The 27,800-nt window shown below is 47.7% G+C and overlaps 4 protein-coding genes across 7 annotated transcripts; 1 reads left to right on the top strand and 3 right to left on the bottom strand.

Annotated features, from left to right (window-relative positions):
- Positions 1–739: 739 nt before the first annotated feature.
- Positions 740–9,778, bottom strand: dusp16 (dual specificity phosphatase 16). 2 transcript variants are annotated; one of them, XM_032590148.1, is made up of 7 exons: positions 9,755–9,778; positions 5,655–6,077; positions 5,288–5,426; positions 3,041–3,204; positions 2,816–2,975; positions 2,615–2,738; positions 740–2,541 (listed from the first exon to the last, which is right to left on the bottom strand). In XM_032590148.1, the coding sequence occupies exons 2-7, from the start codon at positions 5,880–5,882 to the stop codon at positions 1,479–1,481; spliced, it is 1,878 nt and encodes a 625-aa protein (XP_032446039.1). In that variant the 5' UTR covers positions 5,883–6,077; positions 9,755–9,778; the 3' UTR covers positions 740–1,478. The 2 variants fall into 2 exon arrangements, with proteins under 2 accessions (XP_032446039.1, XP_032446038.1); XM_032590147.1 differs by lacking the exon at positions 9,755–9,778 and adding an exon at positions 7,554–7,913.
- Positions 9,779–9,823: 45 nt separating this feature from the next.
- On the top strand, positions 9,824–11,899 carry crebl2 (cAMP responsive element binding protein-like 2). The gene is made up of 3 exons (XM_032590152.1): positions 9,824–10,081; positions 10,714–10,911; positions 11,202–11,899. The coding sequence occupies exons 1-3, from the start codon at positions 10,067–10,069 to the stop codon at positions 11,355–11,357; spliced, it is 369 nt and encodes a 122-aa protein (XP_032446043.1). The 5' UTR covers positions 9,824–10,066; the 3' UTR covers positions 11,358–11,899.
- Positions 11,894–17,786, bottom strand: gpr19 (G protein-coupled receptor 19). 2 transcript variants are annotated; one of them, XM_032590150.1, is made up of 3 exons: positions 16,580–17,786; positions 15,656–15,971; positions 11,894–14,157 (listed from the first exon to the last, which is right to left on the bottom strand). In XM_032590150.1, exon 3 carries the CDS (start codon positions 14,129–14,131, stop codon positions 12,863–12,865), a length of 1,269 nt encoding a protein of 422 aa, XP_032446041.1. In that variant the 5' UTR covers positions 14,132–14,157; positions 15,656–15,971; positions 16,580–17,786; the 3' UTR covers positions 11,894–12,862. The 2 variants fall into 2 exon arrangements, with proteins under 2 accessions (XP_032446041.1, XP_032446040.1); XM_032590149.1 differs by having other exon boundaries at positions 15,656–17,786.
- A 486-nt stretch (positions 17,787–18,272) lies between these two features.
- On the bottom strand, positions 18,273–27,427 carry tbk1 (TANK-binding kinase 1). Of its 2 annotated transcripts, none has more exons than XM_032590145.1 (21): positions 27,309–27,427; positions 24,593–24,697; positions 24,374–24,514; positions 24,176–24,305; positions 23,925–24,106; positions 23,665–23,825; positions 23,482–23,592; positions 23,095–23,274; positions 22,828–23,024; positions 22,689–22,747; positions 22,218–22,309; positions 22,006–22,107; positions 21,848–21,926; positions 21,218–21,339; positions 21,043–21,119; positions 20,905–20,944; positions 20,614–20,715; positions 20,448–20,544; positions 20,231–20,325; positions 20,085–20,156; positions 18,273–19,941 (listed from the first exon to the last, which is right to left on the bottom strand). In XM_032590145.1, exons 2-21 carry the CDS (start codon positions 24,677–24,679, stop codon positions 19,902–19,904), a joined length of 2,166 nt encoding a protein of 721 aa, XP_032446036.1. In that variant the 5' UTR covers positions 24,680–24,697; positions 27,309–27,427; the 3' UTR covers positions 18,273–19,901. The 2 variants fall into 2 exon arrangements, with proteins under 2 accessions (XP_032446036.1, XP_032446037.1); XM_032590146.1 differs by lacking the exon at positions 27,309–27,427 and adding an exon at positions 26,710–26,811.
- Between the last annotated feature and the right edge of the window lie 373 nt (positions 27,428–27,800).

The raw sequence follows: 27,800 nt of genomic DNA, 5'->3' as shown, positions 1-27,800 counted from the left end.
AACTCATCCTACCGTATTCAGGGCTTTTGCACACGTAGCCGAGTCTTTACAAACACCAATATCTCTTCCGCATTGATGAAAATAATATCATACACACGGGATCGATTTCTGAACGTTTTCATCCAACTGAACCCGAGCAAATCCGTCTGATCGCAGTTTTAAACTCCTCAAACCCAAAGCGGCCAGTGTAGCTAAAACCTGCCAGCCAATCAGATCGCTTTGAGACAACCTGCACTTCCTGTTATGAATTAAACATGGCGCCAGTTTTTTTTTTTACGTTTGGTTTTTATAAAGGTTTATTTGTAAATGAAACTGCCTTTAAGCAGCGCATTAAAACTCAAGACAATGTTGATTAGGAATTGTGTGGAAATATTTTTTTTGTCTCAGACTATAAAGCACAGAACCGGAATTTTCCCATAAACAAACACAAATACTGAGTTTTTTCACATCTCATCTCCACTTTGGTTGGATTTGTATAAATCATTTTTAGTGATATTCAACTCAGTTTTCAACTGGATTTAAGGAAAAAATCTAATAAAAATGTCTGTTTTCCCAGATATGCAGCTGTGTGTGGACTAACCTGGAATAAGAGTCTTTAAATCAAGTCTGCTAGAGACAGCAGTTCTAAAGCCTGAGCGGAACCAGAACCACACACTGGGTCAGGAAGTTTTCATTAAGTTTTTATTGGTCTAAATGTCCCACCCGGCTTCCCGTACCCACAGAAACACACACACACCAGTCCTGTCCTGGAGACTCACCTGAGGCCATGTGACTTCAGGTGAACCTGTTTATTTCACCATTCAAACATAGTGCAACATTACCTGTGAGCGGAGGGAGGTCACATGACCCGCTGACCCTCAGACACCTGAGGGTTCACCTGGAGACGGACCCAGTCTGACCAACCAGAACCTCCAAGAACTTCTGAGCCTCTTATAGATTACAACACCTATTCATACCTGCAGGTCAACACTATCCTGATGATCAACCAATCAGAACCAACCAACCAATCCGAACCAACCAACCAAACAACCAGAACCAATCAACCAACCAGAGGCTTTCTAACGTCTCACTGTGTCTCCAGAACCAAGCTCAGGTCCAAATGTTGGAGCGTCTCAGCCTGAGATCACAGAATCATGATCCGGGTCAGAACACAGAACCGCCCAGGTGAAGTTCAAACTTTCATTGATCATCTACTCAGACCCAGTTCTGGTTCGGATTCAGAAGCAAATCCAACCCGGCTCTGCACCAGAACCAGCTGCTACCTACTAATCACAGGACTTCTACCAGAATCAGTGGCTTTGGTTCTGTTTGGATCAGTCCAGATCAGAACCGCTCTGTGATTCTGATTCGGTTCTGGTGATTCTCCATGAGCCTGGTGACTCCAGGCTCTGCCGGGTTCGGTCGGGTTCTGCCGGCTCCCAGATGCCTGTCCTAAAGTGGGCGTAGCCCTGTCTGTGATGTCACGGTGCCGCTGCAGCTCAGGACACCTGGATGACCTCCATGCTGCCGGAGAAGCCTGGCCGGGTCGGAACAGGCCTCATGTCCTCTCTGGACCCGTCCAGCTGGCAGCTGCGCCTCTTCAGCTGCTTCTCAAAGCTGCTCTCCTCGTGCCAGCTGCGCCGTGAGTCGCCGCGGTCGCCGGCCCTTTGCCGGCGCCGGACCGCCTCCAGGCCGGCGCCGCAGCCCAGCGGGCCGAATCCAGCGCCGCTCAGGACGGACCCGGACGAGTAGAACCGCGTAGTTTCAGAGGACAGGTACCAGCCGGCCGTCAGCGAGGAGGCGGAGACCGCCACGGACCCCAGCAGGATGTCAGAGTGCCAGCCCTTCAGAGCCGAACCAAAACCAGACCCGGAACCGGGTCGGGCCAGCTGCTGCTGGCTGCAGGACAGGCCCAGCAGGAAGCTGGTGTTGCTCTCCTCCATGCTGCCGGAGCGCTGCAGGTGCTGTGGGCCGGCCGGGGCTTTGGGGGCGGGGCTAGAGCCCGGCTGGTCTATGGGGGCGGGACCGGAACCTGGCGAGGCCGCCCGGTCCGGCCCGGCCGCCTCCTCCTGGTCCGGGCTCGGCTCCGGGGTCGACTGCTCCGACACTTCCTCCACCGGGGAGAACTGGCACGCCTTGCTGCTCGGCGCCGCTTTGTAGAAGTCATCGCCCGGGCCGCCATGCGGCCCGAAGGTGCGGTGGGCGGGGCTCGTACCGGGCCCGGTGTGCGGCCCGAAGGCGCGGTGGGCGGGGCTCGCGCCCGGCTCTCCGAATGCCTTGATGTCCAGGGAGAAGGAGCGCTTGAGGCGGGCGCTGTCCTCAGACCCGTCCACCAGCTGGGCGGCGCCCAGAGCCTCGGCCAGCTGCTCGGCCGGGTCGCAGGGCGGGGCCTGGGGCTCCAACGGAGGCTCCGCCCCCTGCTGGCCGGCCAGAAGCCCGGCGCCTGGTGGGTCGGGTCGGCTCTCGGAACCATCCGGACTCTTGATGTTCTTCTCGAAGTCCAGCAGCTGACCCAGGAAGTTGAAGTTCGGCGAGATGGTCGGCCGCTTCTCTTTCACGAACCTGACAGAGAAAGAGAGGGGTCAGAGGGCGGTGGCCATGGTAACACTGTGCTGGTGGCAGTTCTGGTTCTGACCGGTACGCCTCGTCCAGAGACATGTCCATCCGCTTCATGATGTAGGCGATGGCGATGGTGGCAGAGCGGGAGATTCCTGCCAGGCAGTGGACCAGAACCCGGCCGTCCGACGCCTTGGCCTTCTCTGAAACACACAGAGTGGGTTGAGCAGAACCAGAACCAGAACCAGAACCAGAGAGCCTACAGAGGGTGGACACACACCTATAAAGTCCAGGGACCGGTCCAGCCAGGGCAGAATCTTCTCGCAGAAGGAGTCGTTGACGGGGACCCGCAGGAAGTGGGATTCTGGGACGAAGTCCGGTTTGGGGCAGGTGTTGCTGGCGTTCAGGACGAAGGCGATGTCGTTCTGCTGCATCAGCTCCTGCAACAGAACCGGGTCAGTACCGGGTCAGAACCAAGGCATCCGGCTGCTGAACAGCTCCTCACCTTGTTCAGGACGTCCCTCTGGCAGCCCAGGTACAAGTGCGGCAGGATCCGGGTAGGGCCCAGGTTGGAGACGGCCGGGCCGGGCTGGGACGGGCAGGACGGAACCAGAACCGACTTCCCCTCGCACAGGCCCGGAAACAGCTGGGAGAACTCACAGAACCCACCTGACACCAGAACCAGAACCAGAAGATGAGAAAGTCTGAAGCTAGCTTATGGCTAATTGATGCTTCATGACATCATCCGCCATAAAGGAATCAGAACTGGACTTTTTATTCGTGACATTTTTCAGTTTCTCAACTGCAGAACTTTCACTAGAACATTATCATGTAGCTAAAGGCAACCAGCTCTGGTTCTGCCCAGCCTGCAGCTGCTGGCGGTGAGCAGCGCTGCGCTCCGCGCTGATTGACTGCGTTTGTAACACCTAAGCCAGTGGTCGCGGACCGGTGCCGGTCCGTGGCCCGGGGGTTGGGGCTTTATCCCGGTAGGTGATTCCCACATTCCAAGCTCTGCATGATATGGTGACCGGATGTTAACGAGGCAATGAAGCTTCAAGCTGCTTCTCCACTAGAGACCAAGAACCCTGAGCATCAGCAACACTTCTGGTCTCATCGTCTCTCGTCTCTCCCAGATGGACCGTCTGGTTGCAGAGAAACAAGCTCAGGGCTCCATTAGTCGTTATCCTGAGTTAAAGTTTTCACAAAAGTAAAATGTTTGTTTTTGTGAGCGCATCTGTATTTTACTTTGAAGGGATGTGTAAATGTTACCATAGCAACCAGAGTCAGAGAGCGTTGGGCTCTCTGGTGGAGACGAGATGAGAGAAGTAGAGCTTGTGAGTTTTAGGTCTGGTTCATACGGCACGATTTAAGGATTGTCGGCCGATTTTCCAAACCTCTGTGACCACAGAGCCGATAAAAGTCCAACAGGTTCGATGGGTTCGTGTGTCCAGGAGCAACACACCACAGAACCGATTCCACAAGAAAATCCAGTAAAACCCCCAAAATACGGTGCGTGAATTTAGAGTAACAAACCTGTCAGACGTTGTAGAAGCAGTAGTGATAGTTTGTGGACTCATTTTAAGAGAGCTAGTGTCAGAGTCAAGCCCTGACTGAATGAAGCCTTATTGATATAACTATATTATGTCAGGTTAATGATGGATAGCTGAAAAGTTACCGGGTTTATCAACTGTGGTACCAGTTTCGCTCCAGTTCCTCTCATTATCATTTCTGTTGATATTCCTTTTACAAAATGCTGAATAAACATTCATGCTGTTTCCACATATCATCTGATGTTCACCGGACTCTCAGTTGCGCCACGTCACCGCGCTTTCTGATTGGCTACCTGTCACATTCAACAGGCTGCGTTCTCGTTCCCAGTCAGGGAAAAACCCCACAGGCTGCAGTAATCGGGCCGAGACAATCCAACATGTTGAATATGCCCGATTTTAGATCAGAACGTCCCGACGTTCTACGTAACGCACCACACTGCAGGATGATCGGTTAGGATTATCTTAGAACTTGGAACATTAGAAGATTGTCATAAGGGGAAAATCGGGGCAAAAAACTGAAAATTGTGCCATGTGAGCTAGGCTTTAGCAGACACAGCTACATGTGGAAGCCTGTCTGACAATTCAAACCCTCTCGCCCCCCAGCTGCAGTGAAATCGATAAAACGGTTGGGGACCACTGACCTAAAATGCAGTCATGATTTTATTGCTTATTATTTATTTTACATGAAGTTGTTTTTCTATGTCTGACCAGCTGGTGGAGCTGTTCTGGTGCAGTTATTACATAAATCACTTTCATTTATGTCTGTGTTTAAAACGCTTTAAATCCATTCAGCTGTTCTGTATCGGTATCAGATATCGGTATCGGATCGGTGCGTCTCTAAGCAGAACCTGGATCATCGGTCCGGTCAGAGCAGAGAAACTGTGGTACCGACCTGGTTCTGCTCAAGAGCAGCAGAACCTCCTTCAGTCCGATTCTGTGTAACAGCTGGAGGCAGTTTGGGGGCGGAGTCAGAGAATGATGATGTCATCGTTACATAAGAAGCTCAGAGGAGGAGGAAGACTCCTCATCTTCCTCACCATGCTGGTCTGGGACCGGTGAGCTGAACCGGTCCTGCTGAAGGTCCGGTTCAGCTCACTGGTTCTGTTACTGGCTCTGCTTGGCCCAATCAGCATCCAGCAGACAGGTAATCCGGAGGTTATCTAGAGGTCATCTGGAGGTCGTGAGCAGCAGGACGAACTGACCTGACAGCAGGTGGACTGAGGGGAAGCTCCTCTCCAGCTTCACCAGCAGAACGCTGAGGAACGAGTCGGCGCCGAGTACGGCCGGGTCCGAAGAGTTCTGGTCGTAGACGACCACTTCCTGGTCGCCCTGCAGCGCCACCTGGACAGAAACAACAGCTTGCGGGTCACTTCCTGTCAGGGGTTAACTCTGAAAATACGACTGATAGATTAGCTGGGTCACTTTCAGCCCCCCAACCTGGCTGCCCCCCCCTGCTCACCTGGCTGCCCCCCCCTCCTCACCTGGCTGCCCCCCCCTGCTCACCTGGCTGCCCCCCTCTCCTCACCTGGCTGCCCCCCTCTCCTCACCTGGCTGCCCCCCTCTCCTCACCTGGCTGCGGGCGCAGTGCTGCAGCAGCTCGGTGATCTGCACCTTGTCCTGCTGCAGCCTCCTCTTCATCAGCTTGGAGCCGTTGACGTTCAGCGCCTCCAGGATGTGAGACGTGTTGTAATCCACGAAGGGCCGGCTGTCGATAAGAACCACCCGGTCCAACCCGCCCTCCAGCAGAACCACCAGGGCCTCCGGCCCAATGGGCCGCACCGCGCTGGGCCTGGGCATCGCGCTCCGGTCCGCTCCGGCTCTTCCTCCTCGGTGGCGGTCAGGTCGGGTTCCAGAACACGAGAAGCTCAGAAGAACTTCATGGTTCTGGACGGGTTACAGGTCCTGAGGAGGAGGAGCAAGTGAGGAAGATGAAGGCAGGATGATGTCACATCTGGGGGCGGGCCATCATCATCTTCATCACGCCAACGCTTCCTGAAACAGAAACATCCAGACCATCAGAACCACAGCGAGTCCGACCCGATCCGGCCCGACTCAGCTCACAGAATAGAATTTAAATACTTTGATCAGTTTCTAATCATCTGGTTCTGGTTCTGCTCTGCATCCAGAACCAGAACCAAATGAGGAGAAGCAGCATCCAGCTTCTATGTTCCACAGATCTGGAACAAACTTCCAGAAAATTGAAAAACAGCCGAAAAGTTCCTTTAATCCAGATTAATTAATTAATCTGAGTTATGATCAACATATTTGATGTTTACTGATTTTATTTCCTTATTTAATCTTTATTTCACCCGGATAAAAAACACTGCAGTCAAAAACTTATTTTAATGAATCCAAGAGGCAGAAACACCTTCGATGTTTAGATGAGATCAAATGTCGTTTCTCCTAGAATGATTTGTGATTTTATGTTTTTATGGTGTAAAACATTTGCAGTGCCATGTTGCTGCAACGTGATTCACTAATAAACATCTGGTTCCATGAAGGAGGGATGAATATTTTCTGATAAAGTAATCATCTGGATCCAGAACCAGACCACTGGGCATTTACAGAAAGCCGCTCAGTTTCAGGAAAGGCTTAGATGGGTAATAATTAAAACATTTCTTCCTTCCACTAAATTTTTCTGAGCCTCACAATCTACAGTGTTAAACTGAAGCTTGGACCAAAATGAGAGCTAAACGCTTTAGAATCAGAACCACAGGCTGACATCTGACCCGGTTCAGGTCCAAACTTCACTGTAAACCTGATTCTGTAATAACTCATTTATTACAATAACTTCCCTTAAAGGAACAGATAAAACATTTGGCCTCATTGGTTCCTGAAAACAAAGATCTATAATCAGCAGATAGAATCGGTTCTAATGTGACTGAACATTAAATGAACCAAAACTTTTTAGCTTTATTACCAGATGACGTAAAACCGGAAGTGGCGCTCATATTAAAGCCAATTTAGAGAAAGTGAAAGCTATAAACTTTTCTGGAACACCACCCGAACCTCAACCAGAACCCCATCTGGGCTGAAGTGGACCTGGTGTTTCTGTCGGAGCCGGCCGATAATAGAACCGCTTTAAGGTGGACTTAGGGTTTATTTATGTAGTTTTAGTTTACCTGATGCCTTTAAGGTGGACCTGCGGTTTAACTCCAGGCTCCAACTAAATCTGGATTATATTTGTTATATTTAAAATAAACTTCGTGAGCACTGATAACTTCAGGGTGGATATTGAGTAAAGAAATAAAGCTTTAAGGTGGACCTGATGGATTCGGACCGACCTTTCCAGAACTTTTGGGTTCTGAACTATCGACCCCGATCATCTCTGACATTTCCCCGGACTGACCATCGGAACCAGGCCCATGGAACCGCTCAGGAACCAGGACCCGAACTTTAGGCCCCGGTAACGGAACTCCAACCGCCGCCGAAGCTTCGGACCTCAACGAGAAATTTCGGTGAACTCACCGCCTGAAAAGTCTTCGTCACAGTCCGACTAACAGCTTCGCCGTCCCGCCTGATGTTCCGGGGGAAGCCCGCGGAAATGTAGCGGAAATTAAAGGCCGAGAAAGGGAATAGAAGAGGCGGCAGAAACCGAGCAGAAAGCGGATGAGTGAACCGAAGTCCTACCGCTGCCATAAGAGATGAGGTCACCGCGGTAAAAATAACAGCAAGTCGTCATCCGGAGCAGAGTCCGAAGAACTCGGAGGACTCTTAAAGGGCCAGCGTCCCAATTACTGACGCTGCGATATACAGCAGAGCAGCTTCAGCTTCCTGTTGCTTTAAGAACACATTCGGCATGGGCTGTGGAACTCTAGAACTGCCAAAAATAAAATAAAAATAATATACTAAAATAAAATGCAATAAAGTGCAAAAATAAATTCAGTATTTAATGGTAACAATAAAGAGAATACTGCAAAAATATCAAAGCAATAAGTTTACTGAAAACAACAGAAAAATCAAATAGAAAAGTAAATATTTAAAGTATGGCTAAACAAATATGTTCTTAAAATAAAATTAGATAATAGAACATACATATTCATTTCCAATTAAATGGAATGAATATCTAAAACTATTTGTATTTGAATTAACAAATATCCCCTTAATTATACAAACAACATTTAAATTAAAATAGAAAATAATAAGACATACAAATTTAAAACAGAACTATCATAGGTTTATATGCAAATGGTCTATGGAAGTAAAGGACACCCAAAAATAAATCTCTTCTAATTAACATTTATAATAAATAAATATGATAAAAAATGTGGAAAAATAAAAAAGAAACCTGTAATAAATAAGTAATTATAACAAACATAACACTCCAAAACAAAAATAATGATTATAAACAATAAGGTATTATGATAAATAAATAATCTTACACTGAACTACACATCAAATTAAAAGAAGAATGAGTCAAGTGAAGAAATACAGTAATAAATAAACATGGTCCAATAAAATTAGATTAGCGTTTTAAAGAAAACATCAAATTACATTTAAGTTTTTAAAATATTTTAAGATTAGTAATTAAATTAATAGTCCAATAATACATACATAACTAAAAGTTAGAAAAACATACCAATTTAAAACAGAGCAATCTAATGCATGAATATAAAAAAATTATTTTATTTAAAATATTCCATCAATTGTATAAGGAATACATCATAATATACTTTTATATTGCACCATAATAATCTTATTTTATTTAAACCCATCTTGTTTTCACACAGATGTATTTATTTTCAGTTTTTTAATGGTACAGTTGTATGATGTGTGGTGTGATTGAATGCTTGTAGCTCTGCTAATCCACCTCCTTTGCTTTTGCCACTCCTCTTTAAACCTGCCTGTCCATCTGGTTAGAAAGATGGTGGAGTAGGGGACACAGTCCATTATGATGAAAAGATGGTTTGAACTTTCTACTTCTCTCTCTGCATCCATGAAACAAACATCTAAAAGAACCAATCAGAGCTAACGCAGCAGCGCTGCTTTCCCTCGACACCTGAGCTCTGAAGGAGAGAACCCAGCAGGTGATGGAGGAAACCCTCCGAGTCTAAATGGTGTTCTGGATCAAACGGCCGGCTGAGCTTGATGCTGGTTGCAGAGAGTTGTCCTCTCTGGTTGTGTAACAGGAAGTCAGCTGAGCCTCATGCTGCTCCAGAGGGAGCAGCGACGGGACAAAGGAACGCTGCACATAGGAAACCTTCTCATTCTGGAGCAATTAGCATGCATGGATAACTCCCTGAGAAAATCTGATGCATAGATCATTGAAAAAAAAATAAAAAATAAAGATCAGAGGAAGAGATGATCAGATCATCAGACCCGGTTCTGGTTCAGATAAAGCCAAACCACAGAGAACTGCTGTTCCACATTAAGAGTCAGCTGAGGAGGACCATTAGTCAGAACGTCTCCCTGGTTCTGACAAGATTCTGGGAAAACTAAAAGCAGAATTTAACCTGATTATCACCCGTTCATTTCTAACATACAGAATTAACATACAGGCATTTCCAGTTCAGGAAAACGTCGTTCAGGTCTTCAAACGGTTTCTATGGGAACAGTAAGTTTTAACATTTATTTAAAGAAAAAGTTATAAAATTAAAGAAATAGAGAATAAAATGAACATAAATGTGAATATGTTACAGAACCGTGCAGAATCAGTCTGTTCTTTTTACCTTAGTTTGGTGTTGTGCCCTCTGCGTCCGGCAGGGGGCGGTGCGCTGCAGGCTGCAGCGAGCGATCCACAGGAGGAGAAGAAAAAGAAGAAGAAGAAAAAGAAGAAGAAGATCGGCAGGAAGCGAAGATGTAAACAAATCAGAAACTTTCCTGATCTGGATCAAACGGAACCATTTTCCATCTTTAGCTGGATCAGTTGGGTTCGACACTAAAAGCAATTCCTGAGCTCGGTCAGCCGAACCGGCTGCTGTTCTGCTGCTCGGGCTGGGTTCGGACTCCGATCCCGGGTCTTTGTTTCGCTTTGGATCGAAATGGACGATAACAAGGTAATGAGTCACCCTATCGAACCGGGCTCGTCCAAAATCAACTGGATTAGCCCACCGAACTCGGTTAGAACCCACCGAACCCCGGAACAGAACCTTTGTACCGTAAACCCGGTACAAAGGTTCGGTTCTGATTGGTCAGGATTCTGTCTCCGGATCGGTTCTGCTGAAACAGAATCGATCTCCTGTACTGTGAACATAGCTAGTGGTTCCACCACTTCGGTACAGACAGAGGCTGGGCTTTGGTTCTGATGCCGCGTTGCTAGTTCTGGAAGGTTCTGCAGGTCCATTAGTAGGTAATCAGGGGTGTGCGCATGCTCAGTGCGGTTCAGAATGGAGGTCTGGAGTCGGTTCTGAACTCTGAGCAGGTTTTGTTTTTTCTGGGTCAGGGGTTCTGAGATAGAGTTCTTTTGGACCGCAAAGCACCTGGAAGGGTGTGAATACATTTTACTGTTCTGTAACATGAATCGGGTTTTATTCTGAAAATCAAAATAAGAACCGGAAGTAAAGCAAATTTCAAAGGTCCAACAGGTGAAAACCATTAAAGTTCTGGTTCTGTATCTTATACTGGATTTAGCTCCATAACTACAGACCCATTCCTGAACCCGTCCTCTGGTTCCGTCCTGTCCCCCCAGATGGTGGCTGGAAAAGTGAAGAAGCCCGGGAAACGCGGCCGGAAGCCGGCTAAGATCGACCTGAAGGCCAAGCTGGAGCGGAGCCGGCAGAGCGCCAGGGAGTGCCGGGCCCGGAAGAAGCTGCGCTACCAGTACCTGGAGGAACTGGTTTCCAGTAAGGAGAGGGCCATCTGCGCGCTGCGGGAGGAGCTGGAGATGGTGAGCTGCTGCGGGACACTTCCGGTTCTGCAAGGGACAGAACCGGAAGAGCTTCGCTTCCTGTTACGGTTCTACTCACTGAATCTGGACCGATCAGAACCAAGACACTAGGTTCTGACTGGTTCTAGTTAAACCTGGGTTCGTTCATCCATCCATCACCTAAAACACCAAAGTTTCCCAGTGAATTCAGCCATTTGAATTGGACTCATTTAATCAGAACCAGTTCATTATCAGAACCCTGTTGCTGTGGTTCTGGTGCGGCTCGGTCTCACCTGCCTCTCTCCCTGCAGTACAAGCAGTGGTGCTCGGCCATGGATCAGGGCAAGATCCCGTCGGAGATCAAAGCTCTGCTGACCGGAGACGAGCAGAAGATTCCTCAGAGCAGCGCCGGCACCAAGGCGGCCAAGAACAGCAAGAACAGCAGCGCCGGCGCCGTCCAGAGCTAGGCCGCCATGTCAGCTACAGACTCCATGACCGCAAACAACCCGGAGACCGCCCGGATAAAACCCAGATTCCGGGGACCGCGCCATCTGCTCTGATCTCTCCTCACGTTGCTGAGGTCGGCCATCTTGTCTTCTCCCCGCTTCCAGCCTCCCACCTGTTCAGGCGACACTCTGAGCGGTTACCTGGCTGTTTCAAGGTCACATGATCCGCTCGGCTTTCAGCTCCTGAGAAAAATACGTTAAAGTTTGATCGTCTCGCTAAACGTTTGTGCTCTGGATCGGCCGGTTCTGGATCTGACTAATCCAGTCTTGGATCCGTTTTTTGCTTCATTTTCAGGTGATTCTGTCTAAATCAGCAGATCCAGAACCCATTTCCCGAGGAATCCCAGATTTTCTGTTCTGGTTCTGGTCGTAATCCTTCCTGAATGTTGTGCACTTTCTTTATTGTAGCAGACGCACTTTGTGAGTTCTGAAGAACCTTTGTAGCTTTTACAGAACTTCAATTTGTCAAAGCAAATAAACCAGAATCATGATTCTGATGAAAATTCTCGGCTTCCTTTATTTCATTTTTACATCATTTACCAGAACTGGGTTCCCTCTGATTCTGGTTCCGGTTCTGAGTGGTAACAGCTAAAGACAGCCTCCAGCGCCACCTACACTACAGCCAGTTAACTCTTCGGCTTCGGTCGAGTTGGTGAGGTAATCAGAACCAGCTTCACGGTTCTGCTAGCATCTCTTGAAGCAACACATGATGTCAGCGCTACGTCAGTTTTTACTAACGTTAGTTTCTAGCTCACAAATCACACAAGTAGCTGTTGATGTTGATTACTGGCTGCGCTCATGAAGCAACATGAAAACATGAGGCGTGACGTAGGAAACATGGCTGCCAGGAGCGCGGTCCAATCAGAAAGAAGCCCTTTAAACCAACAAACAATCTGGGAGTCTCAGTGTTCGGTCACACAGGAAGACATCAACGCAAATCATTTGGTTTATTTAGCCTCTCAACGAAAAAAATGTGGCTGTTTGTTTTTTTAAAGTCATATCTTCAAGTTATTCATATATGTATAAATGCCAGGGTTCCAACTTCAATGTTTAATTACATATTTTGTTTACAAGCTAAATATTTAGCTTTCAAATTAAGTATTTAGAGAACAAATGTTTAGCTAAATATTTAGTTAGCTAAACTAACTAAATATTTAGGTTGTAACTCAATATTTAGTTAGCAAAATAAACATTTAACCTGGATAGTACCTCCAAATCAAATATTTATTTCAAATTAAATATAACTAAACATCTTATAGTAATATTAGCTAAATATTTGGTTACAACCGAAATATTTAAGTAGCAAGTATTTGGATAGCAAGCAAAATATTTAGCTTGCTATCTAAATGCTTGGCTTGCACATTTTGTCCTCTATGTCAGGCTAAATAACCCAAATTATTGTTGGTAATTTTTTACTGTGTAACTTGACAAACGGCGCCCAATAACCGTGGCGTTGACTCAGTCGCTCAAACGAAAGTGTTGGGCGGGTTGGTGTTGGTGGGCCAGGCTACCTTCTTCTCCTTCGCCTCCCGGTCAAACGCATTGTACACCGAGTCCTTGGTGATGGTCTTAGCTTGGACCGGGATTTCCACCACCCCAACGTAGTTTTTCTTGGCCATCCGGGAGCTGGCAGTGATGGTGTAAGCGTTGCTGCGGTAGCACTTCATGGATGACATACAGAAGGTCTCCCGCATGCCGCGCCTGAAGTTGGCATTGTAGACGGAGTACAGGGTGGGTTTGGAGGCCGTGGAGCTGAAGCAGATCCAAGCGATTGTTGTGAAGAACAGCAGCTCCTGCCTGCCGGGGGTGTCGGCCTCCTCAGGGTGCCACAGCTGGGCCACGTAGAAGGGCGTCCAGGTGAGGAAGAAAACTGAGTTCAGCATGAGGAACATCTTGATGGTCTTAACTTTAGTCCGCGGGACGATGTTCATGGTCCGACGCACCGTATGGCCGTCAGCTCCGATCCTCCAAATGTAGCGAACCACCCGCTGGTAGAAGGAAATGATGAGTCCAACTGGGACCAGAAAGCCGACCAGAAGGTGAAATGCAGCGTAGGTGATACTGCCCCAACTGCTGGGGAGGAAAAAGTCACAATGACTGTCTGCAGAGCCATAAAAGAAAAAACAAGGGGCGATAAAGGCTGCATCAAACAACCATGAGGCCAGAATCATCTTCTTGGCCTTTTCTCTGGACACCTTGAAGCTGAGCGGATAGACGATGGTGTAGAAGCGGTCCACAGAGATGGACAGCAGGACATAAACCTGGACGCCGGGGCACAGGTGCTGCAGGTAACGAACAACCTTGCAGGCAGCAGCGCTTAGAGGCCATTGTCCTGCAGTCACCTGCAGAAGGACAAACGGAGCCCAGCCCAGGCTCATGAGCAGGTCTGCACACGCCATGGACACCACAAAGTAGTTGGTAGTGGACTGAGTCCGCCGGCTCCTGTGGATGACCAGGCAAACGAGGGCATTTCCCAGGATGGAGACCAGCCAGAGGAAGCCGAACACCAGGCCCAGGATAGCGACCTCCCCTGAGGACAGGTCACCGAAGGCGGCGGTGGCGTTGGGCTGCCTGGGGGTCGAGCCCTCGAGGCTGTAGAGCGCAGAGGTGGGCAAGGCAGCCAGCACAGTGAAGTTCTCTTTCTTGGAGAAGTTAAATGACATCTGATTCTTGAAGAACGGGGAGTAGAAGGAGGGATTCACACCAACTCTGTTTGTGGACTGAGCATACACCATTTCTATATCGCAGCGTCACAGATGAGCTGTGGAGACAGAAACAGACAGTCACTAGACAGACAGAGCTGAGAGAACAACCTTCTGGAACTTATTTATAAAGCAGGTCCAGTACCATCAGAGGTACCGGACCTGCTGAGGTAGGCAAGAACCTAAACATGGAAGGTTAGTAAAACTCAGAGTTGGCTCTAGATTGGATGATCAGTCAGTAACCAAACAAGTTAACAGACTGGCCAGTGGTTGGATGTTGGTAAGGGTAACGGGTTGCTAGGTAGAGGAAGTTGTTGGGTGAGTTTCATCTCCATGGAAAAGCCCGCTCCCTTCCAGCCTTCTCATTGTTTAATTGGTCAAAAGATTTTAATGTAATGCTAGTTAGTAGTTTGGTTCTTTGGCCAGTTCAGTTGGTAAATAAGACTGCATTGTAATTTGCGGGGCTAGTAAGGTTTCCCCCTGCTGGTCGGTGAACAGACCAAGAGTAGAATGGGGAGGAGTTGCTAGTTAGGTTGACTTACTGACTGCTGAATGGTTTGGTTGATGGTTTTTTATCCTGGGTAGACTGGTTGCATTCATTGACAGGTTGGTGTTTTAACTGGGTGGATGCATTAGAAAGATAAGAAAATGACGGCCATGTTGGTTTTACTAGATTGATCCATAAGCAGGCTGGAGCAGGATGTGTTCCTCCATCAGTCGGTGGTTGAGTTAATCAGGTCACTGGTTACCAAACACCTCCTCCTCATAACAGCCACAGATTTCATTGCTCCTGATTTCCAGTCCCTCACTGGGACCAGTTAGGACTCTGCAGGGACCTGCGGCTCCTCTGGGGGAACCCATTAGCGCTGGGAGGGACCCATGAGAGAAAACTGTGTTTACAGACGCCGACCTGTTGGCACGGCTGGATTTACTCGTTAGTAACCTGTTACAGCGAGCCAAACGGGTCGGAACCGGAAATCCAAACGCCGATCCGGATCGTCTTCTTGTTAGAAAACACTTTTCTGGACGGATTCCCTCTGAGCTTAAAGCTCCCGAATTAAATCGTGGTTAAGATTTTCTGGCTAAAGAAATCCTGGACCTGCCTCAGATCCAGAGGAAATATGCACAAAAACACAAACCAATCAAATAAGAATCAATTCAGAGCAGAATGACAGAGTTCTGATCACAGCAGCAAAACAACAAAATCAATCAAACTTATTGATTTTCTCCCAAATGAAAGGAAAACATTCAGACTCATAAAAATATGTTTTAAACTCTTTAAAAATAAGAAAATGAAGTCATAAATTGAGATCAGGACAGAAATTATTTTGTTTGGTCCAGTAAATATTCAGGTCCGGTTCTGATTGAGACCCAGACTCTCCAGAATCTGGATGCATCATGAACGAAACCAGCAAACCTTCCTCCTTAAACTCAGCCTCCATCTTCATCACCGCCTTCACGTCCAACCTGGACTCGTGGAAAAATACTGGCGCCACCGTCACAAGCGCACATGTTTCTAAACCCAAACCATTAAGACCGAACCGAACCGAATCTTACATGTTCGGCATCACTGGAGCTTCCTGTCATCGTTCTTCCTCCTGGACCTCCGGATCTTCATCCTCTTCACACGTAAACAAACCGTGTCGCAGCGTCAGCGAGGCGGCCGAACATCTGCTGCTGCTAGACGGAACCGAACCAGCGGTGCGGCGGGTTCCGAATCCGCTACAGAATCCGGACCAGCGGGAGGAAGAGGAGCTTCACCCCGGGGTTTTCAGCAGCAGGAGGAAGAGGAGGCGGCAGACATCATGGCTGTCCGTCTTCAGGATGAAGCTGACGATGAAGAGGAGGCGCAGCAGGGCGGGCCGAGCGCTTTCTGGGGCCCGGGGCGGGAAAACAAGGGGGGGGAGGATAAGGAAAATGTTCCGTTCATTTATTAATCAGATTTCATAAAAGTCATGAAAGAAACAAAAGTAACAAAAGAAGACACACCTTTAAGGAACAGGCTTAAAACAGGTGAAGAACATCTCCATTAGGACCCAGAAATGGTTCTGCTTTTCTCATGATTTCTTGTCATGTAATTGTTAATGAAGCGCTATTTTAATTTTGTTAATTTTTATAGAACAACTGCTAAATGGACTATAATCGAAAACTAGCTTCCTTTAGCTAGCTCAGGTTAACTTAAATTATATTTATTATTGAGCACTGTCCCTTTAAAATTACATTTGAACTGAATGAGTTCGTGTTCATAGTTCTTTAACATGTAAAACAACATCCAAGGTTCTGTTAGAAAGTCCGAAGATTCAGTCAGCAATAATCTGAAGATAAAAATAAATAATCTGCTATTTCCACAATATTATACAATCTGGACCTCAAGAACAGACCGGTCCAGATGGAGGTTCTGGTTCTGAGCCCAACCGTAGAGCACAAGACACAACCAGAACCAGAACCAGTTCCCAAGCAGAAGAAATTGATGCTTTTTACCTGAGTGAATGAAGTCAGGGTTCGACTCTGAGCCAGGTGAGCTAAACGGACCCGGAAGTCCGACCCACCTGCAGGATCCAGACCAGCAGGGGGCGCTGTTCCGTACCTTAGAACCTGGCCGGTTCATGGAGATGAAACCGAGATCCGAAGGAGAACCGGAACCGAGGCATTAGAGGGACCCAGCAGCAGAGGAAGAGCTTCATCAGCTTCATCTTCATCAGGATCAAAGATGCTCTCATGAAGACAGATGCATCACTCCTGGTGATGAAGAGGCCTCATCTTTATCTTTTCTGGGCTCTGATTGGTTGACCTCATCTAGAAACTAGAACCTGACCTGTTCTGCAGCAGCAGAACAGGTCAGGTTCTGACCTGCATGGACCTCCGGCTGGATCTCGGTGAAATTCTCCAGACTGAGGCAGAATTTCATGAACAGGCTCAGATCCGGTTCAACCCACAGCATGATGCAGCCGCTGCTATAGAGGGCGCTGTTCACACTGATAGCTCTGACCTTTAACCTTGGGCTGCCTGGACCTGCAGCCTCTATGTGGCTCTATAAAAGGAGACGACCGCCTGCTCTGATTGGCTGTGGTCTCAGCTAGTTGCCATGACGACCGCAGCACAAGCCTGTTGCCATAGGAAACCAGCAGCGGAGTGGAAAGGAGCAAAACAAAGGCTCCCTGAACGAACAGATTAGAACCAGGACGAGAAAAAGGAACCAAAACCTCCAGAACGTTCTGACAGCGGAGGAAAAATCAAATCTGGTTCAGATTCCAGAAAATGTTTCAGAGCACAGCAGAGTACAAACCAAATGAAACTGGTGATCAGAACCGATTGGACCTGTGAGCCGAGCGGCACCGAGAGGACCAATCAGAGTGAAGAAGAAACAGAAACATGTGAATATGTGAATTAACCCATTTATCGTCATCAAAAGCAGGAATAAACATTTGGCAGGCTGGCAGCACGTCGGCGCCCCCTGCTGGACGCCAGAGAACAGCCAGTCCGGCAGGGGGCGCTGTTGGCCCGGCCTGCCTTCAGCCATCCAGAACCAAGTGTTACAGGAGGCTGGTTCGGATCGGTCAGAGGACTCGGAACCACATACAAAGTTTTGTTAGAGGTTTCTAAAAGAGTCAGAACCAGGTCAGAGTTGGATCAGAACCTGGTCAAAATCTGGCCTGGAGCACAAAGTTCTGGAAAAACAGAACCTGGCGCCCAGTTGCACGCCCGCGCCCACCCAACCTCCCCCCCTCCCCCAAATCAGACAAGGTAGATGTAAAACGTTTGTGCTCCGTTTGTTAAACTTTTAGTTTGTGCTGCTTTGTCTGTGAAGATATTAATAAAAGTTTAAAGGCCATTTTAAACTTTGTTTGTAAAAAGGGGGAGGGGGAACCAGCCGATTCAGGCAGAATCAGATATTCTGCCTGATTTGAAGTGTGGGGGAAGCAGGGGGGCTGGTTGACCTTTCATGACCTCTAGAAGCATTTCTTAGTGTCTTTAAAATGATGTGAGCAGCACAAAGGAAACTTCTTGCTGCACAAACGTTGCACAAGTGTTTGATACTAATTTTGTCTGATTTGAAGACGGTGGGGAGCCAACGTCACTCAGGTTCTGGCTCTGCTTTCACTTTATTTCTGTATTAAGCGGAACCAGGAAAGTAACGAGGATTACTGATAAGAAAAGAAGCAAAGAAAGCTGATTGGACATTGAACTGGGTTTATTCTAATGTTTTTCTGAACAATTAAAGCTTTCACCAAAATGATCCAAATTACTTCCCAAACATCCTGGGGAACTTTATCTGATCCAGAACGTTCTTGGCGATTTATTCAGCTGAATTATGTGGGTCGATGAGTGCTTTGGTCTTTAACAGAACCGTCATGTAAACTGGGTTTACTGTTTAGCACCTGTGAGTCTGGGAAACAGTCGGGGTTAGTTCCGGAAAAATGAAATAAAACCGAGCAGATCTGATCCAGGGCCTGATGTGTAAAAGCTGCAGAGCTGATCTACAGACCAGGGCTGCGCAGTTTGTTGGTCAAAAACTAACAGCAACAATTTGGGTTATTTAACCTGTCAGAGCAAAATAATAATAATAAAAAATCATAATAATCATATATTTATGAAGATCAGTTGTAAAGCTAAATATTTAATCTGACACAAATTTTGCCCCTAGCTAATTATTTAGCCAATATGCTAATTCACCGGCAGATAAATGGAAGTAGACTGCCAAAATAAACTATCAACTGCACTCTTCTAATCGATTTATGTTACCTGTTTATGATCGTTTCTTCTCCAGAACATGTCGAACAAAGGTTGAGTGGTTTTAAAGGCAACACGGCAACAGCAACAGCAACGCATCGGCATTTCTATCTCACCAGCAGTTTATATTAAAGTACTCAATGTCCAACTTTTATTTTGATAGTCAACTTCCGCCTATCGGCAAGGAAATTAGCATATTAGCTAAATATTTAGTTCTGAACTAGCGAAGTTTGTAGACTAGATAGTGAGCTAGCGATAAACTAAATAAACAAGATATTTACCCAGCTGTCAGCTAACGATGCTAAATACTCAGAGATAATTATAAATAGTAGTTATCTAAATATTTAGCTCCAATTTCTATAGTTAGCTTGAAACAGTGACATTTGTAAATTAATGAATAACGAAGAGAATGTTAATTTTTGTCTCGTCAGGCTAAATACCCAAATTATTGCTGCTTAATTTCACGTTTTTGCCTTCATGAATATACAGAAATATGCTGATCTTCAGAAAGGAGGGGGATATGCAAACATATCGATTTATCAGCTGGAGCTTTATTAAACCTGAACCAGACTGCTGCTGTTTCTGTGTCTGTATTTAGCAGTTTGGGGTCTGCTGTCACTGTGATAATGAAACATTGTCAACATATTTAGAACATTAAAAATAAAATAGAAATAATAAAAACTAGATGACTAATATCCTCCAGTAATGCCAACTCTGAGCTGCAGGATCTCAGTAATAATCCCATCAGGTTATGGCAGCATAATGCTGTGATGCAGATTATATTGATGTGATGTGTCTGACAGCATTCAAAGGAAAACACCACGACTCAAACGTTGTTCCGTCTTATTTTTGAACAAGCATTCAGCTAAAGATCCGGCCCTCGGTGTGCAACGGGAGGTTCTGCTGGAAGTTCTGGCCCGGCTCTGTGTTTCGGAGAAATGGAGTTGGAGATGGAAGGTTCTGGGTAAAACAGAGCGGTTCTGATGTATGGTTCCCCAGCAGGTCGGGTCCGGGGACCCGTCAGAGTCAGACAGTATTTACAGAGCGTATGTACACGGCGCCGCGGACCGGGTCAGCCTCTCAGCCCTCCGTCCAGGGTCAGAGACCCAAACCTGCAGGAGAACCAGAACTCAGATTAACCTGGCCCACACACGGATCAGAAACGACCAGAACCTGAGCACAGGGTGGCATTCAGAGGTCTGGTCCTGATCCGGTTCTGACCCAAACAGAACCAGTAACGCAGGGGGAAGCGGACCTCTCCAGGAAATGGTTGTTCTCCGCCAGCTCCTTCATGACTCCCTCCATCTCCTCCTTCAGCTTCTTCATCCTGAGGAAGAAGAACAGCAGCAGGTTACCGGATCGACCCGGTTCTGGAGTGGGTCGGCGGTCCGACGGGCTTACCCCAGCGTCATCTCCACCAACGTGTTGGGGCTGAGGTACTCCTGGGCCTTCATCGCATTCGGAACCACAATCTTCTGGGGAAGCTGTTCCTGCAGCTGCAACCAACACAGGCTCAGATGGTTACCATGGCAACCAGAGAGAGAGGAGGCGTCTCAGCCTCAGGTTACCATGGCAACCAGAGGACGAGGAGGAGGGACGGTTCCGGGTCGGGGTTCACCTTGACGGCCCGGTCCAGCAGCATGGTCACCTCCTTCTCCACGCCGATCAGCTGACCGGTCAAACCGAGCAGCTGCTTCCGAATATGGTGGACCTTCCTGCGGGCAGAGGGAGAACCGGGTCACCGGACCGGAACCAGGACCAGGACCAGGGGACTAGAACCGTACCTCATCCACTCCTCGCTCTTGGATATGAAGAGTCGGTACTTCATGGCGCACTCGTCGGTGAACAGAGAGCGAGCTTTGCCAGCATGGATCACCAACTTCTGCCTGTTGGAGGAACCGGGCCAGAACCAGAACTAGTCAGAACCAGACCCACTCATCAGATTAAATACAAATCAAATGAATATTTAATGCTCTGTCAGATTTCTCTGGTTGTTCTGTAGAACCGGGCCGATTCGGGCCAGGTCAGAACAGAACCAGAGATGTTTCCTGGTTCCTTCATGTTTCATTACTTACTTATCAAACTTGTGGATCTGCTCCTCATTGTATGGAAGACCTGAAAACACAGAGGAGGTGAGGGGTCAGCGGTGACCTCAGAGGTCAGCGGTGACCTCCAGGTTGTCCCGTCCTGCTGTGGAGGGAAGCGGGTCTTACGTCGTTCTGCTTTGTCCTTCTTGAATTGCTGGTAGATGGCAGTGATGGCGTCCAGCAGGACCTTGATTTTCTCAACGCTGCAGACAGAAACACAACGGCGTCATTAAAAACCCCAGTCCCTTCTTTGCCCCTCCCTGCCCCCTCCCTGCCCCCTCCCTGCCCCCTCCAGCCTTACTTCCTGTCCTCGGGGTGCGTCCCGACCTGCAGGGTCCAGGTGTCGGTCAGAATCGCTAGAGGCAGGAACTTGCTCTTGATGTCCTGCGTTGTTCTCTCGATGGGATCCAGAGAACCCGAGATCTGCAGAGACATTCTCAATCAGAACCAGAAACCCGACAGCGTACACAGAACCACCTGAATGGACCGGCAGCTGCAGCCGACCAATCAGAACCCAGAGATTTCCCTCTGGGAAGCAGAACTATGTGTTCAGGTCTGAGATGTTGTAGATATTTTTCAGTTTTTCACTAATAAAACAGTTCAGAAAACTGCATTCTTTGAGTTAATTTAACTTTCTTTACATTTTTTCCACAACTGATCCACAACAAATGGTGCAAACTGTCCATGCATATGGAATAAATGACTCGTTTATAAACCACTGTGACAGATTCTGAGTTCAGTCCAGAACATTCAGAGCAAAACTACAGTAATTCACACATTTTAATCAGATTTTTCCCTTAAAGGTCCAATGCATGGAACTACTGATGAAAACCACTAAACGCTTCTCTTGCCACACCAGGTTTCTTAGTAATTCTACATATTTAGTTGAGTTAATAGGTTAAATATTTCGTTTGGAAGCCAGAGGACTCACCTTGAGGGCCTTCTTGTGCAGGTCTGCCATGTCTTCGTACTCCGAGGTCAGCATGTTGGTCTGCAACAGAGCCTCCAACCTGCAACAGAACAAGCCTCCAGTCAGTCACAGAGCTGGATCAGCCGGTTCTGGTTCTGATTTCAGCGGGTCAGACTCACAGGTGTTTTGCCTTCTCCAGATGCTCCGTGCAGATGCTGCACAGGCGGAAAACCTCAGACTTCTTGTGCAGAATTTCATTGTAGTCTTCCCTCATCAGCTCTCTGTGGGGATCAACACGTTACAGCGCTGGCAAGTTAGGCCTTCCAGGCCACCGTACATCACCACACGCTGCAGCATGGGCCTTCCAGGCCACCATAGGAGTCACACTCACATCAGTCCCCTGACTCCTTTCCTCACCAGCTCCTGATAAACCAGCAGAGACTCGGAGGTTTTCCACAGGTGGCCCACATCTCCAGCAAAAGTCTACAGGACAACAGCAGGAGTCAGAGAGGTCAAAGGTGAGTCAATGTGAGTGAACCATTACCTTTTGGGTCAGAGCGGTCAGACACATTTTCATTTTGTTCCACATCAACATCTTGAATGTTCTTATAGGGCAGGTTGTCCTAGAATTTATTCTAGCAGTATCTTGTTCTAGAGTAGCTTAGCGTAACCAGCTGTACCTTAGAATAGCTAGTCGTACCTTAGCGTAAACAGCTGTACCTTAGCTTAACCAGCCGTACCTTAGCGTAGCTAGCCGTACCTTAGCGTAACCAGCATAAGATACAGCATAGCTAGCTGTATCTTAGCGTATCTTAGCGTAAACAGCCGTACCTCAGCCGTACCTTAGCAGAGCTAGCCGTACCTTAGCGTAGCTGGCGTCCAGGTCCAGGTCGTAGCGCGGCTGGACCTTTGGTGGACTCGCTGTGGAGACAAAGCTGCTGATGAAGTGTGAAAGTCAGTGTGAAGGTCAGTGTGAAGGTCAGACGGAGGTCAGGTCTTACGGTCTTCGAAGATGAGGCCGACGGTGACGACGACCTCACGGCTCACCACCATGATGGGGTTGTCCCTGGAGGTCTTGGGGAACGTCTTGGCCTGGCGGTTGGGTTCCAGGACGAGGCGCCGGCCCTCGTACAGAAGCTCCTGGTTATGCAGTGGAATGCTGGTCCTGCGGAACAGCAGGTCCTGGAACAGCGCCGCCCTGTGGAGGTGGGAGGAAGGGTCAGGGCCGCGGAGCCCGGATCCTGGACCAGAACCGTAGCTGGACTCACGTGTTGTACTCGTGGATGTAGACGTGGTGCAGCGTGGCCTGCTGCAGACAGAAGGCGTAGACCACGGCGCGGTGCAGGATGTCGTTGGTCTCAGCGAAGAACTGGTCGAAACCCCAACACTTTTCCTGATCCGCCTCCAGGATGTTGGCCAGAACCGGGGTCAGCAGGCTCTGGAGGCCCCTGGAGGGCGAGACCAGGGTCAGCCTGACCTGCAGGGGGCAGCACCAACTAGATGCTACATGTGATCCTAATCTTTACAACCCATCTCTGGATCAGCTGATCCTTGTTCTACGGACACAGAACTCTAACTAGACCACACAGACTTCTGCAGCTGTTCCAGCTGTGTTTGGTAATCTGATCCGGATCAATAATCTGAGTGACCCATACTTGGACAGGCTGCAGGACACTGGCATCTCGGTGCTCCACTCGATCTTCCCGTTCTCGCTCTTCTGGTGGCCAGAGATGGTTCCTGACGGTTTCTCTGTGATGATCTTATACCTGAGAAGGAGAGGGCGGGATCAGATAACCTGTGACCTGCTAGGATTGGTTGCTGTGGAAACCTGCTCTTACATCACTTCCTTGTTCCTACGTGGTCCTTCGAACGGTCGGAACGGGAGGCTGCCGGTGGCGGCGTGGTAGAACGTCACGCCGATGCTCCACAGGTCCACCGTGGCACCGTACTTCTTCTGATGGTCCTTCCGCAGGACGGCGCGCTCATACATGTCGGGGTGCTGCAGACAGCCACCAGGTTAGCTACAGATTAGCTACTCACTGCGACAGGTTAGGTACAGGCTGCGGCACACAGTTCTCTCCCCAGGTGTGTGTCTCACCAGGTATTCTTCGGTGCCATACAGAGACTGGAACTGCTCGTCATCTTCCAGCTCGCGGGCGGCACCGAAGTCCGTCAGCTTGTAAACGGAGCGCCCGTCCTCTCCGATCACCCTCATGATGTTTCCCGGCTTGATGTCGCGGTGAACGATGCCGTACTCCCTCAGGTGGTTCATGCCTGCCACTGGGGGACACAGCAGACCGGGTCAGGTGAGGCGGTACCCGGTGGTCCCGGTCCGGGTCCTGACCTTACCGACGTCGTGGAGGACGATGAGGAACTCGTCCTCGGGGAGGCCGTAGGCGTTGGTGGACTCCTCCAGGACGGTGTAGAGGCTGCCGCAGGGGCAGTACTCCATCACCAGGACCTTGTGCCGGGCGTTGGTCTGCCAGCAGAACCGGGTCAGAAACATTTCTACATCTGGACCTCAGCCCTCAACAGAAACGGACCCACCTCTTCTTCCACGGCGAACAGCTTCACGATGTTCTTGTGGTTCAGCTTCTTCAGAACCTCAAACTCTCTCATCTGGACGTCGAGCGGCCGCAGGAAGCTCAGGTTGTTGAACACCTTGACGGCGTACAGGTCGCCCGTTTTCTGCACAGAGACACCGCTGTAACCACCTGACTGGGTTCTGTTGCATCAGAACCGGCTCTGACCGGCGGCCGGCCGTACCTTGTGTCGTCCTCGGTAGACGTTGGCCGTGGCGCCCTGACCCAGGAGGTCGGAGATCAGCCACAGGTAGTTGGTGGTGCTCTGCATTCTGACGGCGGGCGGATCCTGGAGAGACGGGAGGCGGATCAGGATTGGGCCGGTTCCGACCCAGATAGTCACACGCACAGAACCAGAAGAACTGGACACATAAAACAAGAACAGACCGGGTCCACACCGCTGTATTTTACAAAACCTCATGTTGAAAAATCTCCGGAGGAACTCCTGAACAAGCTGATGAGTGTCTGAACTCACTAGAACTACCTTCTATGAAAAATGACTTTAGACGTCACAGAGAAACAACTAAAACACAACGAGTCGATTAAACCATGTCTGTCGGTTACAGCAGCTTTTGATTAGGAATTTCTGAGAGTTGATTCTGGTCCTGAACTAAACTGGATCCTAAATGCTCAACAGCAACATAAAGATAAACTGCACTGTGGATCAAACCGTTATAATTACCGATTAACAACTTTTCACTTCTATGGCCAGACGAGTGGAAGAATCCTTTCCTTCCTGAATCCATAACCATCAAACTGGATTCATACGTCAAACACAGTATAAGAACATTACATATTATAGATCACACACTAAAGAACAAATAGAAGCTATTATAATCAGTACGGATGCGGAAAAGGCATTCGATTCAGTTGATTGGAATTTTCTCTGGGTTTTACATAAATTTGGACGACATGATGAAACAATAAAAACAATACAGCCATTAAACAATAAACCCACAGCGAGAACTAAAGCTAATGGACATTTATCTGACAGATTCACTTTACAAAGAGAGTCAAGACACCGTCACTTTACTTAGTACCGTTAGCCCAAATGCTAAGACAACACAAGGATATGAAATAAATATTGAAGGGAAGAACAAATGTGCTTGTTATGCAGACGATATATTAATTTACAGCCATCCTACTCTCTTCCAATCTTGCTACAATTATTCAAACAATTTGGTCAATTATCAGGGTACAGAATGAATATTAACAGAACCCTTAGCTTGGCACACTGAGCAGCTCAAATATCTGGGAGTTAGCACACCAAAACACTTCAAAACTATTTGAATGCAATTATGTTCCCAAACAATGAACTGACTGAATAATCAAAGACCACTGGAAAGAGATTAATTGTGCCTTACAAGATATTTCCAAATAGGACATTCCTTTACAGATCAAGCTCATGTATTCTGGCATAAGCCTAAGAAACAAATATTTGATGACTATTTTATTAATAAGTAGAAACAACATTACAAGAAAATGGTTATCACAGTACAAACTAATGGAAATAACATTTAACTCTCAGACAGAGGCAGAGTTGGGTGAAACTAAAAGATCTGATTTTATTTTCAGAAACCAAACACCTCATAATTACTTAACAATATGCTTCTACATTTCTAACTATTTCAGTTTTTCTTCTTTACATTCTATTTTTACTCTCACTGTGAAAATCTTCCTCAGGGAAGCTGAGTTGTATCATGAGGTCAACTTGTCCTCTTTGTGAGGTTGAGCCCAAATGTTATGTAAAATGTGCTTCCTTGGGAATAAATAAAGTTAAAAAACTGATTCAAAAAGGAAAAAAGATAAATAATAAAATAAATAACTGCTTTTCTCCAGGCCCCTTTAAAGAGGTGTTAACGGTCTAGTCAAATCACTGATGTTGCCACCTCCTGTTAGACCTCAGCACCAGTCTGACAGATCAACCTCTGAGATCAGGATGCATTCAGGGTGTTTCCTGGCATCAAACAGGATATGACCTCTGTCTACTTCCTGTGTAACCTTCCTGGTTTTCCTCCAGGACCCGCGTCGGGAACGTTTGGCTCCTTCTTTTAACCTGAACCAGAAACCTCCAGAAGCCCAGGCTGATCAATCAAATTCAGAAATACTTTATTGATCCCAGAGGAAATGAAATGTTTGATCTGTTTCCCTCACTGATTTAAATAAAGTTTAGATTTTATGATCCTAAACTCTGATTTAGCCTTTTGCCTTATTATCCATCAGTGAAGACATTTTAGTTTATTAAGACACCGAAACATTCCACACTTATTGTTTTGTTGTTGTATGAAAACCAGAACCGACCTGTGACCTGAAGAAGAACCAGATCCAGAGCAGGTAGGTTCAGAACGGGCGAGGATGTTCCATCACAGGGTGAACCGGACCGGACCGGGCTGCTCTGGGTCACAATAAGAACAATGCTCAGCTTTAAGTGTTACAACTGAAGCGAGCTCAATCAGCTCAACGTCAACCTGGAGCAGGTTACGTGATCTCCGCCTGTCGCCATGGTGACAAGGCAGGTTCAAAAGGTACCGGACAGCCCGGCGTGACGTCACGCCGCCTGGAAAGTCCCGTCCTGGGAGTTTAACGCAACGAGTAGTGACGTCATGACGGCTACGCGTATTATTGTGATCAATCACGGATGAATTAAAGAATTGATTTGAGTTTAATTCTGGCTGACTGAGCCGGGAGCGCGCATGCGCCGGCCGTGAGCCAGTCTATGGATGCGGGGACGCGCACCTCGGGCCCTCGCGCAGAACCGAGCCAAGCAGAGCTCAGAAAACGGGTCAGAGTACTGGAACTGTTAGCTAACATCTTCCCACACCAAACCATATTAGGGTCAGAACCAGAACCGCGGGTTTACCTGAAAATAAAGCGATATTTAGTTTTGTTTACTTCCTTACCTCCTCTCTGCTGCTCTCGGCTCCTCTTCCGCTGCTGCTTTGTCAGCTGACCGCGACTGACCAATCAGCGAGCAGGCAGAGGCGGGGTGGGGCCAACAGGCTACCGTAATAAAGGAAGGAGGGTACCATCTGTAATCTGAGCCCTTCTCATTACCTCGTGGACGAATTCAGACCAAAATAAAGTTTAAAGAAAACAAACGGGTCACAATTTATGAGTTTATACCTGGAGGATGTGAGTTCATAATTAAAACTGCATAAACTGCATAAACTGGGCATAAACTGCAGGAGCGCAAAGGGACTAGTTACTACGGTAAAGAGAAAAACTTGAAACTAAAAGTGAAACTGATCAACCAACCTAATAAAAATAAAAACATGGAGGGTCAACTAAGTAAAATATTTAAAAGTTAAACTGGAGGAGCTGCAGTTTCAAATAAAAACATATATTTATATAAACATTTGTAAAGTAGAAGAAATAAAACCACTTGCAGAAAG

Source organism: Xiphophorus hellerii, chromosome 17 (assembly GCF_003331165.1).
Source record: "Xiphophorus hellerii strain 12219 chromosome 17, Xiphophorus_hellerii-4.1, whole genome shotgun sequence".
Classification (NCBI taxonomy): Eukaryota; Metazoa; Chordata; class Actinopteri; order Cyprinodontiformes; family Poeciliidae; genus Xiphophorus; species Xiphophorus hellerii.
Note: the sequence above shows the minus strand (reverse complement) of the source record. Positions and strands in the feature narration are given on the sequence as shown.

Excerpts from the sequence above, each read along its gene's own strand:
- dusp16 (XM_032590148.1), bottom strand. The coding sequence starts at position 5,882 with ATGCCCAGGCCCAGCGCGGTGCGGCCCATTGGGCCGGAGGCCCTGGTG. Across the intron at positions 3,205-5,287 it reads CTCAGTCCACCTGCTGTCAG|GTGGGTTCTGTGAGTTCTCC; the intron begins GTCAGTTCGTCC and ends TTCTGGTGTCAG. Across the intron at positions 2,976-3,040 it reads AGAGGGACGTCCTGAACAAG|GAGCTGATGCAGCAGAACGA; the intron begins GTGAGGAGCTGT and ends GTTCTGTTGCAG.
- gpr19 (XM_032590149.1), bottom strand. The coding sequence starts at position 14,131 with ATGGTGTATGCTCAGTCCACAAACAGAGTTGGTGTGAATCCCTCCTTC.
- crebl2 (XM_032590152.1), top strand. Across the intron at positions 10,912-11,201 it reads TGCGGGAGGAGCTGGAGATG|TACAAGCAGTGGTGCTCGGC; the intron begins GTGAGCTGCTGC and ends CTCTCCCTGCAG.
- tbk1 (XM_032590145.1), bottom strand. The coding sequence starts at position 24,679 with ATGCAGAGCACCACCAACTACCTGTGGCTGATCTCCGACCTCCTGGGT. Across the intron at positions 23,593-23,664 it reads CGTAGGAACAAGGAAGTGAT|GTATAAGATCATCACAGAGA; the intron begins GTAAGAGCAGGT and ends TCTCCTTCTCAG. Across the intron at positions 22,310-22,688 it reads TGGACGCCAGCTACGCTAAG|ACTTTTGCTGGAGATGTGGG; the intron begins GTACGGCTAGCT and ends GTTGTCCTGTAG.